The sequence below is a fragment of the Vanessa tameamea genome, chromosome 24 (assembly GCF_037043105.1).
Source record: "Vanessa tameamea isolate UH-Manoa-2023 chromosome 24, ilVanTame1 primary haplotype, whole genome shotgun sequence".
Classification (NCBI taxonomy): Eukaryota; Metazoa; Arthropoda; class Insecta; order Lepidoptera; family Nymphalidae; genus Vanessa; species Vanessa tameamea.
In genome coordinates, this window is record NC_087332.1 from 5,295,126 (window position 1) to 5,314,046 (window position 18,921).

The 18,921-nt window shown below is 33.8% G+C and overlaps 1 protein-coding gene across 1 annotated transcript in view; it reads right to left on the reverse strand.

The window, feature by feature from the left end:
• Positions 1 to 18,556, reverse strand: part of LOC113402718 (muscle segmentation homeobox-like) — a 43,740-nt gene extending 25,184 nt beyond the window's left edge. The window contains exon 1 of the mRNA XM_026643026.2: positions 17,598 to 18,556. Coding sequence (XP_026498811.1) covers positions 17,598 to 17,985 — 388 coding nt within the window. The 5' untranslated portion in view covers positions 17,986 to 18,556. The remainder of the gene's footprint in view (positions 1 to 17,597) is intronic.
• Positions 18,557 to 18,921: the final 365 nt, after the last annotated feature.

The following is an 18,921-nucleotide window of genomic DNA, read 5'->3' on the forward strand; positions in this document are numbered from 1 at the left end:
AATTCAAATGAATAAACAATTTTTCTAACTAGTCTTTGGCACGTAATAGAGAATATATTTAAATGTTTTATACCAGTAAAAAAGTTATTAAAGATAGTTTAATTGCGTTGTAATTTACTTCAAATAAAACGCTCAGGTTTTTTTCTTAATTAACTGGCTTAGTCTGGATTTCTCAACGGTTCAATGAAGACAATATTATCCTGGTTCAAATAAGAGATGCGAAATTTAAATTGTTTTTAACGCTTTCATGTGTTAACTATTCAGCTGATCAGAAAAGTATAGGATCACCTGACACCCCCCCGCCTCCCTAAATAAAGTAATATAAATATAAAATAAAGTGATTTGTTCGTATGTACAGACAACCTACCCAACACTCAAAACTCGCGCATGTTTATCTTATTTACGAATTGTTTTTTTCGAGTTCCGTACCTTTAAAGGACAAAAGGAACTAATAAAGGAACTAAAATTAAAAATGTATTATTATTAAAATAAAAAATTAACTAAATTTAAACTAAGATTACTTCGTTGTTCGTCTGCTCGTCAAGACTCTTTTTTTTTTTATATATTCATCAAGTAAAAATAAACGTATTAATATATTCTGCTCGATAATCCACGCAGGTTCTCGAAGAAATTAATTTTATTACAAAAATAATGAATTATAAAATATGAAAAAAAATCTCGAATGATTTTCATAATCAAACTGCGTTTCAAAATTGTATATGAATCGTATCATTAAAACAAATTATTTTTTTAAAAACACAGTCGAACGCAATATTTTTTTTATTAATCAAATCGTAATCACTTTAACCACGTTACGCATAGACTCAATTCAATTAACCCGTTAATGTGGGTTATTTAATTCAATTGATAATATGCTCACACGACTCGCCTTTTCTCCACACGTCTAAAGCTGACGCTCCATTACTGTACAGTACTACAGCATGCGATTAAATACTCTCGACTTATTAAATATGTGACTGGAATTATTTATTGAAAGCGATGCAGTTTTTTAGATTTTATGTAGGCAAGGTGATAACAGATACAAAAAATAAAACAACTTTGATACCATAAGTGTCAAAATTTGACAATGTCATTGACAATAGCCATAGTGGTGATGGCCACTAAAATAATACCTCTAGAAATAATACGCTGTAACAATATAATGAATACTATTCATACTTAATTCAAAATAACGTAAATTTTTTTTGAATGCGTCTTTATATTCTTGTAATATAAACAATGTACTATTCTAAAATCCGATCAAACATAGTTTCTTATAAAAGCTTTTGGACTTCATCATTATTAAAATACTAGTTGTCATTATTTAATTATAGCTAAATGGTAAAACGAAACGTAATGCGAGTTGGGCTATGTTTAGATATATGAAGCTATGTTTTAGTGGAGTGTGTTTAAAAGTATATGTATTTAATCGTCACGCTTCATTTGCTTGTATTGAAATGAATGTAAGTATAAATAAATATGTTCGATTTTTATTTCGTTTTAACACCTTCACTTGATTTGACAGCTATAGCGTTCAACTTTATATACTTCATGGTAAAAAGTTGTTTGTTACAGTTCTAAATTAATACATTATTAGATTTGTTGTTATTATTACAATAATGATTTTAGTAATGTAGACATTTTTTCGATCGCTACAGAATTTTAAAAATCGAATTGAATTTCGAATTTTTATTTTTAATTTTAATTCTTATTATCCGTAGTATTATTCATTTTTTAAATTTCTATTCAATATTTAATTAATTCTCATACTTTTTTATCTATGTAAGATATTTAAGTGGAAACTATTGATTTCTTTCCACGGAAATTGATTTATTTTGTGTTTTATTTACTTTTAATAATAAATCTTTTAAGAAAAATATTATTTTCAAATTCTTAGTCACCTCGTTATTGACGCATGAAATTTTATTCCTAAAGCCTACTTATTACTAAATTCTATTTTTAAACGAAGGAGGCAAATCTATGGTCACACAATTATACAATTTGTATACCTATATTATCTACATATATGTAATATATGTGTTATAATAATAATTTATATCTGTACCTCTACCACGCATCGTGCCCTCTACGCACGCAATGCAAGTTTGGATAAGAGATAAGGTTGTATAGCTTTAGGTCTAAGTCACGGTGACTTAGATTTCACGTAGCAATTTTTTTCTACTCTTTTTCTACTTAAACAATATATTTAAAGTTATATAAATGGCATAATATTTGTTCAGCTTTTTATAAATTGCAAAGGGACCCAAACTGGAGATTAATTTATTTATTAGGACCAAATGAATAGCAGAAGGTCATAAGAGATCAATTATTTAATTATGTTCCATTTTTATTTATATTATCTTTTCTGATATCTGTGTTGTTTCAAATAAATCCTTTCTTATCATTCTTACCTTCATTTTTTTATGATATAGTTAGACGTTCACGGTAAGTGGTCAGTGGACACGACCACCTGTAAAAAAATGGCGCTGTGAGAAGAATCAAACATTCCTTACATTGCCAATGCGCCAATAACCTCAGAACTAAGATGTTACCCATGTATCTGTACTTAGACTGGCTCACTTATCCTTCAAACCGTAACACAAATACTGAGTATTGCTGTTTAGCGGTAGAATATCTGAAGTGCGAGTAGTACTTACCCAGACGGGCTTGCACAAAGCCCTACCCCCATGTGAAGTGTGTTTACTTGGTGCGGAGCTATGCGTGTATGTACATACGTATGTTCGTTTTAAAACATCTTTCAAACGAATTATTATTATATTTATCATAGATTTTGAAACCATAAATAACACGTTAAAAGTGATTAAATACCGAACATATTTTTCATTTTTATGGTTAACTAATTAAAAATATCTAACAGACAAGATAGATTAGGTGATAGATACAAAAAGGAAAAAGATTATAAATTCTTTGTTTTTATAACCGAAACTGATGACACAAACAAATACGTTTTATTAATTAAATATAAATTTAACCGATGTCGCGTATGACATGTGCCTCAAAATGTCTAATTAAGTTAAATTAATGTTTCAATTATAAAAATGACGATATAAATTCGACTCATTAGCAATTAATTTGAATATTAAGTATAATTTCGTGTCCTTTGTCCGAAATATATTATATTTATTTCGAATAAAGACGTCAACAATGACTGTGTTTTGATTAAAAAAAAAATTAAATTGTCTATTATAGCTGTAGCGAAAAGTATTTTTTTGCCAATTTGATTTCTTTTTTTTATGTAAAGATATATAAACTTTTTTTAAATTTTAATTATTTAATCACGTCAAATTGATGTTATAAAAAGTTATACCATAAGTTTGTGCCTATAATAGTAATGTTATAAGGAGGTGAGTTTTGCAATAAGCGTAAAGCTGATGATAATGATGATGATGAAGTTAGACCCTTTGATGAAATCCCAAAAAAAATTATTCTGTATTATTTTATGGCGGACTTATACAATATTATATTTACTAAATGAATATATAATTTGGTTAATTATTATTAAATATATTTTTTTTTATACTAGTCATCATATCTTCCGGTCGATTTCAGTCACGAAGGCGATTTGTCTTCGAATACGATCATAAAGAGTTCAGGCGCAGGACCAACGGGTTCACGTGCTTTTTAAGGCACGGGAGTGTACACAACATCCAGACTTCGGTCTGTTACTGAGAATTTTTGACAGAAGAGCTCAAGAAAATGTGTATCTGGACTTTGAACCCAGAAGCTTGAGATCTGTGGGTTATACCACTAGACCCAGGAGGCAGTTTAGTCATATTAATATTATAAAGAGATACGTATGACTTGTTTGTTTTTTTTTTGCGGTTTCACACAAAAAGTAATTTAGTTTATAGTTTCCGGTTATAGATAGGGTTATATGGTATGTTAGTATCTTACATATATTTTTTGATATATAGCTTAACGTGGTTACATAGACGCAGATAAATTATCGGTCCAGGCAGAGAAAGGAAAAAATATATGAAACAGAAATTAGTTTTACCTTCGAAATGTTACAGAAAAATAGCGACATATTTAATAACAACTTAATTTTAATTGCCGCTTTTAATCTTTATCAAAATAAATAACATATCAATATGTATATTTTCATATTAATATAATAAAACAAACTTTTAATTTTTGAAATTCGAACCAGGAGATTTAGATATATGTATATTACGTGTTATTTAAAAAAACTTGAAAATAAAAAACGGGTAACGTGCACCGTACGACCGAATAGATCAGTTGGGAGAATTGAATAAAGAAATACTAGGCATTGACATATTATTTTACTCGTACGAAGCCTTGTAATTGATAGTAATGTAAACCGAATTTTTTATACTAATTAATTATAAAAAAATAATAAATATATACAATAAGTTAAATATTTAAACAATGTTCTTATTTCCTACGGAACCATAAAATCGTATTGTAGAATTTTAATATCGAATCAATGGTTTGTAATTAATTAAAAAGCTGATGACAGTGCTAATGAGTGCGGTCGCATTAATAACACAGGTGTAGACAAAGTCAGACCGGATTATAAGCTAATAAACTATAGACTCAAAACCATAAATATTCATGATAATTAAAAAATACCTGATATTATTTTGATGAGAAGATAGTATTGTTAGGTAAAAGTGGAGGCTTGTGAATATCCCACCGGTGGGTAACACCTTTCTTTTCTTTTATAGAGAAGGATATAAGATTACTCTGCAACACTGCCTGTCAGAGATGACTCCGCCAATGAAATTCCATTCAACGCAATATGCACAAAAAGCAGATTATTTTATAGTTTTCATAATAAAAAAACATAAGTAAATCAAATCAAAATCAAAATATTCTTTATTCAATAACAACAACAAAAACACTTGTTGTGTTATTTTATCGTGTAATTTTTATTTTATCGTTGTTTTTAAAAAGCTACCACCGGTTAGGAAAGTAGATTCTACCGAGTAGAACCGACAAGAAACTCAGTAGTTACTGTTTTCCACAATTTTAATTACAGAGTCAGTATATTGGGGACGCACGTTGTCCCGCTCTGCTTTAGCAGACTGGAACTTCGCCCCAATATACGCAACTTTAATCCTAAGGTCTAGCGTGCCGAGAGGATGAATGGCCGGAGGGCATCCGGCCGCAAGCGCTAAACAAAAAAAAAGGCGATATGGAAAATACACTGAAAGGTATAACTAGCAAGCGCCCCGACTCGAAATCTGGGGGGGGGGGGCGCATACCGCTGATCCGCACGCTGAGAGCGTCAAGAGCCGAGGAGGCTCCACCCGTTCTCGCAGCCTGGAGTCGATGGCTGTGGGAACCGACAACGTGCAGGCGAGGCCCGATAGCCAGAAACGCCTGTGCGTCAGAAAGGGGGAAGGATCGCAGGGGTCAGAGTCGATCAGCGATGTCCTGCCACCCCCGAAGGTGCCTAAGGCACGGTCGGGGAGAGGTAAGTCGCGGGTCGACAAGGCCAGACCTGCGATCAGGATCCAATTAAAGGATCCTAAGGTGAAGAAAGCGGTGGCACGAGACAGACATGGGGGGTAATCCCGCCCGGACACGCCTGTCTCCAACACTGCCGGCGCTGGGGAGGAGGGGAGCAACTGCGACTCGGACATGAGACTCGTCTCAGCCTCTTTTCTTGTGCTGGGCCCAGTAGGGCCACTGACGGGGAGACCGGGTCGAGTTTAAAAAGGCCATCACTGGCGGGGTACTGATGAACATCGGTTGGACTCTCACGTCACTCGGCATCACCCACGTGAGGTGCCCTCTCGCCGTCGTGAGTAAGCTGGCGACGACCTCACGCATCCGCGTGGGATGGGGCTCCGCCAGGGTCGAAGTGCTGGAAGCAAGGCCGCTATATTGCTTCCGGTGCCTCGAGAAGGGCCACGTCAGGCGGATGTGCCCCAGTGGGGCAGACCGGAGCGAGCGGTGCTTCGCCCGTGGAGAGCGCGGCCACGGAGCGGTCCATAGGTCTCGAGGTCGTGGCGGAGCCCTATCGCGTCCCCGACCATCCTCGCTTATTTGGGGATGCCACCGGCACCGTGGCCGCCCATTGGGCGGGCGTTGAGGGTGTCCCACCATGTTCCCTGCTCGAAGCGGGGCAGGGGTTCGTGGCCGTTCGGTGGGGCCCTTGGCCATTGTGGGGTGCTACGTCTCTTCCAACAGGTCTCTCGCCGACTACGAGTTGTACCTGGACGGGTTGGCGGACTGCATTCGCAGATGCCTACCCCGTCCGCTGATCGTCCTAGGGGACTTGAATGCCCACGCCAGGGTTTGGGGTAACTCTAGAGACGATCCGAAGGGAGTGACACTTCTCGACTGGGCGGCTGGTCTGGACCTCCGGCTCGTAAACGTTGGGTCGGAGAACACATGCGTGCGGTGGCAGGTGGTGAGTCGGTCGTGGACCTTACATGGGCGACTCCTCCTGCTATTCGCATGCTTTCGGGATGGCGTGTCACTAAGGAGGTGTTCACGCTATCTGACCACCGCCACATCGTTTTCGATGTGGCTATCCGCCGTCTCGACCGTTCCAGCCGTCATCAGGGGGACACCCTGTCGTGACGATGGGCTCTCAAGCAGTTGAATCGAGATTATCTCGAAGTCGCCGCCATCGTCGCGGCTTGGCCACAAAACGCCGAGGAGGTTTTCCCTGACCTCGAAGGTGAGTCGGTCTGGTTCAGGGGCACGATGACGTCGATCTGCGACGTATCGATGCCCCGGGCAGGCCGCTTCGAGCACCGGGCGATGCACTGGTGGTCGATGGAGATCGCGCAGCTGCGAACCGCAAGCTTACGCACCCACCGCCAGTCCAGCAGAACCCGGAGGAGAAGGCGAGCAACTCCAGAGGAGAAAGACGAAGTCTACAGGGCGTTCCAGGCAGCCAAGCAGGCGTTGCGAGTTGCAATCTCGGACGCCAGCGCTCGGTTCTGGGACGAGGACAGGGATCCGCCCGTACCGTATGGTGCTGGGCAAGTTGCGCCCATGGATGCCCCCGTTGACGGAAACCCTAGATCCAGATCTACTGAGGAGAGTGATAGATTCGCTCTTCCCTGTGAAGCCCCATTGAGGGGCAGCTGACGTGCTGCGAAAGCGATCCCGCAACCTCTCCGTTTCCGTGCTGATGGTGGCAATCGCAGGGGTTTAGTGAGTACAAATCTCACATAACCCGACATCCCCCCCAGGAGTCGGGTATCTATGAAGATTTACCCTGCGTCAACAAAAAAAAAAGGACATATTATAGTGCCCAAATACAGGTGCATTGTCTATTCCGTTACTCTCATAATCCTATGGAACGGCAAATAGTATACGACCGGAAAGCGTTCAGGCACAAGACCAATGGCTGTATACTCTATTCCAACCATAAGAGGAGAAAAGTTAAATAAACAACATTCCACAGCAGATATGAGGCGATATCATTGGTCGAGAGCTATCTATGATATTCACTGTGGATTTGCGAAAAAATGGCGTTTTGAATGTTTTGAAAGTAGTTAGGTGTAATAGTGTTGTATTATAAATAAAGATATATTAATTATAAAATCTTAGTAGTGCATAATATAGCTGAGCTAATAGCAAATTGCATGAAATACGTAAATGTAAGGTTTGTTTATCTTTTTTCCCACTTCCATTGGAATAGGCTATACATGTGAATACGTGCTTTCCATGTGTATACATACTTCCAGGCTCCGATTAAAGAAGTAAGTACACTTTAGAGAACCTTTGCACCTTTTAAAGATGATGATAATATACACCAACTTTGTGTGAAAATTCAAAGTTTAACCATATGTAATTATTAATCAGCACTAAAAATATTATTCTTTTATTTTATTAATGTACGTGATATGCGATGCCGCCAGGGAATAAGCAAGTGGTTTCGTGTAATGATTATATGATATACAGTAAAGCAACATACTATATTTGTAACAATTTTAAAACTTAATGTGTGTTTAGTTATCCATTCTAATAAAAAAATCAAATAAATTATATATCAGTATTTTTTTCTAAGTTCTATATATAATTTGAAAACACGTGTATTCAAATTATTTATAGCAATTTAAATAATGAGTACCATTCTGGCCGACAAACTATCAGTTTGGTTTCTAGTCCGGTAACAGATAGATAGAAAGACAGGCAATAAAAACCCGTTGAGTTTTCTTCTACGGTTCTTCATGTGTCAGTTTTTAATGTGACTATTAATAACCAAGTGTGATGCTTACATTAATATTATTAATAATAATAATAATAGAATAAACTAATTTTAATTTTAATATAATTAAGTAAAATTAATTAATCGTAAATTCGATTCTCATGTAGTATATCATTCAATTAGGTATTTAACTAATTTAAATAACTAAATAAACTATTTTTAAAAACTAATTTGAATACAATAACTTAATTAAAGTGTCACGTCGTCTGACTGACCTTGAACGCTGGTGGTCGTGGATCCGATGGTATTTTGGTACAAATTTTCACTTCGGTCTGGCTCTTTATCGCTATCATAATCAAAAGTAGTTAAACAATTAATTCCCATGTAATACTAGTTATTGGTTAAAATACAAAGAAATAACCCCTATAATTTTGACACAAAGAGATTTAAGGAGATTTGTATGAACAGAAGAAAGTAGAAAACAAATTTTTACACTTTTGTAAGGATAACTTGTAAAACATTGGATCAATTTTGGTAGTCAATTATAGTCACTTTTTATGGCATAGTTTGGCGCACGAGTAAATGTGCCACCTGATGGTAAGTGGTCACCACTGCCCATATTTATTAGGTATTGCTCTGTGAAATAAAATTACCATTCCTTACATTAATGCACCTTGGGAATTAAGATGTTCTTTGTGCCAGTAGTTACACTGGCTCCCTCACTTTTCAAATCACAGTCGCATGGTTTTAAAGGTGTAGGGATTATTTCGGCAAAGTACAAGTTTTTTATTTATAATCTTTGTATACTTATGTACGATATATTGCTTATATATGTTTAAAAAAGCAAGAACTGATACAAGTACAAGTAAAAAGGTTTGATTTTGGCTTCAAAATTTGAGAACAGGCTGATGTACTTATGACGATGAAATTACATAAATATTCTCTATAGATTGAAATTAATCGGATAATCTTAACTCCTACGTAAAGTACTTACTCGTGTGTGTTCGCAAAAATATTCCTAAATTATATTCGTATTAACCACGAGGTTAAAGAACGGAGGATTTTGTGTATATGAAAAAAAAAAAAGTGTTTGTCGAAGTATTTCAAATGAATATTCATTCTGATTTGGTAGTCAAATAACCAAAGTTTAACAATTAATAAATAGAGTATTATAATTACTACAAATTTGCGTTATATTGTTAAATTACCTTAATCGTACTTATTTACCCGACTCTACCGTACCTTTTGTATTACCTACTGTAAGTAAAACATAATTGCAAAACATACAATTAATAGTTATGGTTGGTTACGTGAAACGAAACAAAAACATAATTTGGAATGATATGAATTGCGAATTATTTGTGCTGTACTAGTTTGTCGAAGTTTGACTAAATAATAGGAGCTCTACGATTTAAATTTTAGTTATATTTTCTCAATCATTTTTATTTTTTATTTTTACCTCAAGTTCAGCCCTAGCCATTGTCAATGTACGTGAGATAAAAGAGACGTGTAGAATCGAAGAAGGATGATTAATGAAACCATTTTTTTTTTAGCACGAAGGTAATAGTTTTTTTTCATAAAGATTTACTTATAAGATCTTAGTGGTTTTATGTTTTCTTTTTTTTAGTAGTGGTTTAATTTTTAAAGTTTGTAAACTCTATACATCTATTTTTTGTATGTAAGTATATAGTCGTTACAATAAAAATGTGTCAGTCAAGTATTACTTAAAAAATACTATTTCGGCAAATATTTGCTATTTGCACCTCATATAAGATTAACTAAATAACATCCGAAATTTATTTCTTCAAAATAACCAACTAAAATAATCTAGAAACTTCGTTTATTTTCAACGCGGTTTATTTAGTTTGTTTCTTCGTCACTAAATATTAAGATATAAAAACAAATAGCAAGGAAGTTGCGAATATGTAATTAATAAACAATTAATTAAATAATAACTATTAAACATATACATTTGCAGGCAATGAAATAATTGAATAAAACTTTGAACACAAATACATTTGCAATTAACGAGATATTCATTTGACCTTCCTAAATGAAAATACGATTTTAATAACGTCGTCATTTACATATTTGTCTTTGACTTGTGAACTTTGAAACATTTGATATATTTGAATAGCATTAATTATTATGATATTATTTTGATTTTTTGTAAGGGAGACAAATTAGTAAAATTATCTAGTCTGGTTTCGATTGCACAGCATTCTGTCTGATGTCAATACCGCCCGAGCGACCTAAATTCCAGAATTCTTTGATAATAATGAAGTTAAATTAATCTTTAAAATTATTAAAGGTAAACACGAGAATGGCTTTTTTATAATGATAAAAAATTCGTGACGTGTAATCTTGCAAGTTTCGAGATTTGACCAATAGTAAAGCTTCCAGTAAGATTATAATAATATATATATTCCAGAAAGATAATTAAATTGAAGGACTGGATAAAATAAGCCTCACCAAAATCGCCTTACTGAGTAAGTTTAGAGGCATCAGTCGTTCTAGAGAAATGCTTTTATTTTTACAAAATAAATTCAAAATAGTTCGTATCGTCATCTAACAATTCATAATTTCTAATTTGTATTATAAAAGCTGGAGAGTTTTTAACCATGATAAAACTAATTTCAGAAATTATCCATCCGATATGAGAAACGGCTTTAGATAGTCGGTTTATTGAGGAAGGTTTAGGCGACATTTTCTCAACAATTCTAAGGAGCGATGAAGTTATCATAAACCATCAACTAATATGACAAAGTATACAAAACACATAATCCAAACGTAACTCGAGTGATACTGAGGAACATTGCTAGTAATAACATTAAGCTATATTATATTTCTGTTCAGCCTTCTAGCGTTTTCTTATTCCAAACATAAAGGTTGTCAGAAAGAGATAGTTGCTTATATGTGTTTGTATCGTTATATGTGTGTACGTTTAAATATAATTACAAGATGACATTGATTTCACCTAAGTTTTTCATACAACAATAAGAAACTGTACCTATGATCAGATACCTTGAAATGATTAATTCATCACCGTTTCAGGGGTTTTGTGAAAATATGTTTTTTTGCTTTGCTAATGCAACGAGCGTCAGTCAAGTTCAAAGGCTTAAGTTTTTTATTTGCTTAAATACAAATATCTAAGCAATACAAGTGGGTTGTCTGTTCGTTATTTTTAAAATATATTACGAGAGATTTGTCTTTAGCCCTTTAGTCTGTATAAGTATATAAGTATCAGTAATCATTGATGGACGATTTCAAATTCTAAAACAATTTAATTTCACAGTCATAATGAAGTGTTTCATTCGATAGGTATGTAACAATCCGTCATACAAATATCGGAAGGGATCGAACCTCCACTTTGATTCCTGGGCGATTTCGGCAACGGTTCGGTTCAAACACAAGTGAACTCTTTATTCCTTCACTTTCATGATCCGATCTGGCTTGCTTGAATGGTAGATTATTTAAAGGAAATGTTTTTTTTTATTATTTATGTTTACAATCTGTACTTATCTACTACTTTTTAGTTATTTGATGCTGCACAACTCCATGGTGCTCTCCATTTGATGGTACAATTGTTTCCAAATATGAAAGATTAGTAAATAAAGAAAAGAAAATAGCACCAAAATCAAATAATTTTTAATGTCCAAATGATTCGTTCGTAATTAAGTTTCTACAGATCACGCTTAAATAATTTGTTTATGTAAAGCATTATTTATAAAAGAAAAAACAATTATCTGGATCAAATATTTGTTCAAGGATGACAATGAGTTTTCTAGAAGCTACAGCCCTAATTTATATCCCGTTTACTGTGCACAGTGCACAAGTGTGTGCGCAAAACAGAGTACACTCTCTAATCACTATCATAATTATTCGACTTGACGGGAAAGAGTTTTAGTAGGACTAAAAACCTTACGTGTTTCCAAACCTAGGGAGCATAAAAATACCATTATTTATGGACTGTGGGTTACTTATGAACTCTGGGTTACTTTCTATCAAGAACTCTCCAGTAGCAGCACAGAGTTCAAAACCAAATCACGAAGGAATTGTATGAACATTGCCAATCCTTTTTTCAAAAATGTTTTTTCTATATTTATACATTTGGGTGCTATATCATTTTTAATATATTTAAAGTGTCGCAGAATAATATTTATAGTAATTAGGAATCCTAAGCAAGATTGAAGTAAACGTTTCTTTTTAAGCCGTGGTGTAAATATGTGTCAGAGAGACTAAACAGTCTGTTGTTGGGATCTTTTATTATTACGTACCAATTGCGCTGGTTTTCGGCTGTTTAGTTAAATATTGATTTCTGTCATTATTGATTCGTAAGAGGAAGACAAATATTGTTTAACTATATATACTAAACAACACTCAAAGGTTAAGTCAATTTTTTCATCTATGTCTCACAAGTTGTTAAATAAGTGAGAATTTCAGTCACTGCTCTCCGGCTATATCTGCCTTTTTCGCGTAAGTAATCTTTGTCTATTAAATACAAAATCATTTTAAATAAAAGAACAAAACCAGAGTCATCTTCTTGTTGTATTTTCTTTGTTCCAAAGCCAACGGTCAAGATGACCCGTGTTACGCAAATCGCAGTCAAATTATCGTCAAATTATCCTTTTTATCATTAACTAATCTAATTACTACTGTGTTACATATATCTTTTGTTTTTTGGATTATTTTAATATAAATTATGTTGCATTTGAAATATTTTTGTTTGTTAAATATACATATGAATATGTTAATTCTGTTAATTGTAATAACATACAAATTTTTAGAGTCGTGTAACAAATAAGACTGATATTTTGTCCAGGAATTCACATTCTCTTTGGAGTTGGTAGTATTCTCTAAGTGATCTCATGTCATGTCTTTTTATGAAATTTATAGATTGATAATTAATATATCAATATAGATAGTGATAGTTTTAAACGTACACAATAAAAACTTGCAAATTACATCAAATAAACATCTAGTTACAATACTGAGAGTGATATTGTGAGCCTTGATTTTATATTTATTTCTCTATTGTTTTTAATATCTTATCTGTATTTCAAAGTTAAGCCCAGATATAAGCACTCTAAAATTTTACTATTCGATGGGACTGGAAAAATCCGATCCTTGTTTTTTTTTTATCTGGATTTGTGTATTGCTGTTGACCCTACTGGCCTTTACAGCATCACCGAACGTTGGGGCGAGTGTTAAGACTCTGCCTTAAGGTGAACCCTTTTGGGCTCGAAAGTGACGTTCGTCCTGAGGGTGTCTCCTATGAGATCGCACCTCGGCTCAGAACGTAGTCGGTGGGGTGATCCTTGTGTTATGAGACTCTATTAACAAATCACTAGCCAGTCCAATAGGCACTCCAATTGGAAGTGAAATTACTCGAAGATGTTTCGTCCTTTACAATCGCACTCTCTCCCTCACTCTTCAAAATGGAATACAGCAATACAAAGCATGTTTATGATAATACATTAGGAAATAAAAAAGTATTTAAATATCAATATCCTATGCTATTCCATACAAAAATATTTTGACTTTGACTTGACTTTGACTTTTACGAGGGCTTGACTAATCTGTGATATTCACTATTGATTTGCGAAAAAATGACGTTTTGAACGTGGACGCAGCTGTTTTCGGAATTTTGGAAGTAAAATTGGATATAAGTAGTTAAGTGTTAGTTAAGTTATAAACAAAGATATATCGATCATAAACTCTTAGTAGTGTACAATATAGCTGTGTTATTAGCAAATCGCATGAAATACGTAAATATATTTATGTTTATTCCTACTTAGATTGGAATTAGCTATATTAGAGTAGTGACAATACTAAGTTTTGTACGAGGCTCTTTTTGTACTGGATTTGGATTAGATTTTAGTGAGAGCAATTCGTACTTGTTATACGAGTCGTCATTTAAATTACTCGTTTTAAACTTTTACGGATTATTTGCTAGAAATACTTAACGAGTTTGCTGATTGGTTTTGATCGAGATGTATAAATCTAAATACAAATGATTATTGCAATAATAATTTATTGCTTTCGTAAATAAATATGTCAATTTCCAGTATTACGCAGTTCTTTTATGAAGTGAATTTAAGGAAAAATCAATGTTTTGTAAAATATGTTCAGAAATATTTTTTTTAAATTAAACCCACGAAAAAAGGTACCGAAAACCAGGAAAAACAACCTTTTACACTAATCTCAGAATGTATTGTCAATGTAATAAAAAGTACATTCATTTCTGAGATTAGATTAACTTTTGATGATCTATGGAGAAAAGAATTTAAAAAATTATATAGTCTACCGCCAAACAGCAATAGGTACCTACTGGGTATTGATGTATTCCGATTTATTTAATTTATTATATTATTATATAACTATTTGAACCGTCTTAGCAGATTTTTTATTAAATTAAAACAAATAAAATTACATTATAATAATAAAAGAAAATTAAGAATTAAAAATTCTTTTTTATTTTCGTTTTTTCATTTGTTTAAATTTGATATTAAGCAACAAATTTTGGTCCACTGAAGATACAGAGAGACTTCTGTTGTTTTTTATTTTTTAAATCATGATATTAGTCCAGACGTAAACTCTTACTGTTATTAAAGAGTGTTGTTTAATTAATTTTTTTTTAATGATATGGGTGGTCACCGCAACCATAGACAATGGCCCTGTAAGAAATAATAACCATTTCTTGGATGGCCAATGCGCCAACCTTGGGTACTAATATGTTATGTCGCTCGTGCCTAATTTAAGGCTGTAAGGCTAAGCTGTAAATTTTTAATATTCCAACGAACAATAGTTGCTTAAAACTGGAAGTATGCTTAGTAGTTTATTTTATTACAACGTAAAACAATATGAAGATTTCACAAAATCTAGGTACTAAACACGAGTAGGTATAATTGTAGGTAGATCTTCTTGGGGCTAATGATAACCTAGGTTTGGTTATATTAAATTGATAAGTTTTTAATAACATACAATTTTAACAATGATGGCGATAATGGTTTGAACTTAAATTGATATAAGATTAGTAAGAGCTTCATAGGTAAAAGATACGCATATTCGCATTACAAGGTTAAAAATTACCAAAGAGAATACAATTTTAATTCGCTAACGACCAAACTTAGACCAATGTTTGAGTATGTTAATACTAATTACTCATTGGTCACTAATTGCTTTTAGTATGTATGCATTTTAAGTGCCATAATACAAAATACGCTTTGTTTTTTTTTTCATAATAAAGAATTCGCAACGGGAATAATTTTTAAGTCCAATGAGCATTTTATATACACTTTCATTCATTTAAAACTATATATTAACAGGCAAACAAAAATTTTTATATGCATACCTTCAATAAAAGGCAGAAATTATATCTAGGGATTATGTGCCGTGGAAATTTGTCAAAGTTTAAATATAGTCGATTATTATTATATAGTTACTTGCCAAATGTCAACTTAAAAATTTCAATATACAATCGGCTGATAAAATTATTACCTATACTAATATTATAAATGCGAAAAAAACTCTGTCTGGTACCTCTTCAAGCTTAAACCGCTAACCCGAATTAGATGAATTATGGTCTGGAAATAGTTTGAGTCCCATTTTTTTTAATTCATTACTCAATGTTATAAATTAGGAGTGACGGTTTCAGGTTCACCTAGTTTGTTATTTATAAATATCTGTATCTAATATTAGTCGGTATAATAAACTGTCATATCGCTAAAGCGATCTCTTCCACTTGATGCAAGGAGGCAAATTTTAATTCGATTAACTTTTTTTAAAGTGAGATAATCTTTCTAAAATAAAAGAGCCTTCCTTTAATAGTTTAAAGTTCATTTATTTATTTTTTTATACGAAACGTCCACAGATAAATAATTTATTTTACCCTTGAAAATTAAGAAATAATATATATGTATATAATTAATTAATTAAATTATAATTGTATTGTAATACATATTTTAGGTATAAAATTCCAATTATCATTCTAATTAAAAAATAAACTATAATGTCGCATGCAAATTTAGCAGTTTCTACGCAAATTTTCGATTGTTTTTTTTTTTTTATATAATTTGATTCTTTTAATCTGGTATTCGATTCGAGTTTATGATCATTGATCATACCGCCATAATAAAGATTTTTTTTCGGCTTTTATCTATTTTGCCTTTCACCGTCGGTTGGTATCAGTTGTTATCACTAATTTATAATAATTAATATGAATTTAAATGAAGATACAAATGTTTATATATATTTTTTGCTAAGATTTTGTTGTTTAACATAGTAATGACATTTGGAATGGTAATCATTTATATCGAAAGCTATTAGTAGAAACATATCACTCATCAAAAATCAATAATATTAAGACGCCAATGAAAATCAATGAACAGCACATAGTTATTTATAAACCTAGTATATTTTAACACATAGTTTTTAAAATAAATATTTAATATTTTCATATTTTATCTGTACTTAATAGTAAGTACAGATAAAATATGAAAATCTTAAAGCATAGTGACACTTTTTTTATGGCAGAGATTTCCTAATGGACACTTAAATTAATATTAAAGTTATAACACTTAATAAGTATGTATTACTTAGCTGGGTTATTGCTTTTGTCCTTGATATTTGCAAAAACAACTAAACATAGGTTTTTTTCGTATCCTAACTGATAAGCTTAATGTAATAAACAATGTCAATTTGCAATGCAATACTGGGCTTAATAATTCCTTCGACTTTTAAATTTATACATTTCGCAATATTCAAAAAAAGAACTCGTTCGGAAATTGGAAGACGAAATGAAATAATTAAAAAATGTTCTTATAATTTTATTTCTTTTATCAGAGTTCGGATGAGCGTTAGTTACGGTTAGGTGCCTTCACACCTTGTTCGAATTAAAAAAAAAAATGCTTTCAAACGGTGTCCGAAAAAAGCGTTTGTGTAAATTTTAAATAATACTGCTTGTAGGTAGATTACACGGCAAATTATGAATTTATTATATTTAAATAAAAATAAAGCATAATTTAAAAGTATTTTAGTATTATATCTAATTAAATATTCGGTTATATACCGTGTTGCTAAAATATGAGAAGGATGTACATAATATATTTTGTTCCTATCTAATTATTACAACTTTTTATGTACTTGTGGATTTTTTATAAATAAATGAATAGTACCTCATGAAAAAACCTCCTCAATACATCCTGTACTTATAATATTTTATTTCCTATTTTCAAAGGCATACAATTTTGACGTTATTGTATTTAATCACAGCCATCACCGGTTAATACAATTTGTATTACAATTATGTAAAATATCTTTGGTGACACTCCCTTCAAGACATTATTTATTGGATATTAAGAGATTGGGAAATGTTCACATGCCTTTGAATATACATACTCAACAATGTAATGAGAAATGAAAGAAATAAACTACTTACTGTTTGGCGATCCCGTGCGAAACATGGGATTCGGTGCCATCCACGGGAACGCGCCGAACGGCCATGTAGTTGGCGTCGGCCCTTGGTACAGTCGCGGCAACAACGGCTGCGGAACCACAACTCCACCCCTGTTCTCCGTTTCATCATCGTTTGTACTCCCCCGTTCGTCACGATCATCTCTCTCATCTCCCACGTTGGACTCAACATCCTCGATGTCCACATCGCTGTCGTCGGTATCGACGGTGCTCTCCGCATCGTTGCTGTGTGCGTCGGGCGTGTCCCGCGGCGTGTCGGACTTGCTGCCCAGGAGCGAGTCGACACTGAATGATATTCGACCCTTCGCGCTCTCCGCGGCCTCCGACCGCTCGCATTCCAGCGACGTCTTCATTTCATCTACGCGATTTCATTTCCATCAACAATCCGACGGTATTTTACGTCGTCATTATTTTCTTAATTTACGTTTATATATTTCGAATCGAAGAATTGCAACATTCGAATCGATTTCACTCGATTAATTCAACAGGTTTCGATTTCCGAAGTGAATTATCAATACGGACGATTTATTGATTACTTAATTAACAAAAGGTAAAATGTTTACGCGTTTCTGTAATAAAACAGGTTGTCGTACGCTGTTTGCATAGTCGTCGCTCATATGAGATGTACTTGCAACGAAAATAAGTTGTAAAACAAGATCGTAAATCACGCATCCGAAATCCGAATACGAGTGCAAAGCGATACGGCTGCTATACGATATCACTTACAGTCACATCACATAATGTAACACTTCGTTTCCTTCGATGCGAGTGCTCTAAACTCAAAATCGGCGATTGTGGCGCAACGCAAATTTGCGAATACGTTGTGAAACGCGATGCGTCCGCGTAATGATTCGCGTGGAGGCGCGTTGGAAATCGCGCTAGCATTGGGGCGCAAACCGCGACCCGCGGACCGCCTCTCCCTCTTTGCTACATTCGAGAGAGACGCAGCTACCGAGCGAGGAATTTTAATAAGCGGCGCGGAGCGAACGAGACGACGATACAATCCGACATGTGTGTAAACGCGATATTGGGTAGGCGGGGTCCGTCGCGCTCAAATTAATAGCCTCTATGGAATACGCCTTATAACGTCCCCTTCTGGGATTCTAATTGAAGCCGCATTACAATGTAGTAAAGTTGATTTTCGTTAAATACGATTATTGTAGTAGTGACGTGAAGGTAATAAGCATCTCGGATTGCAGTGGCTATTGTGTTGAATGAAAAAGGAGTAAATAGACGGGTGCCGTAGGCGGCGTAGAGGGGACTTTACGATTTAATTATTCGCGAATACG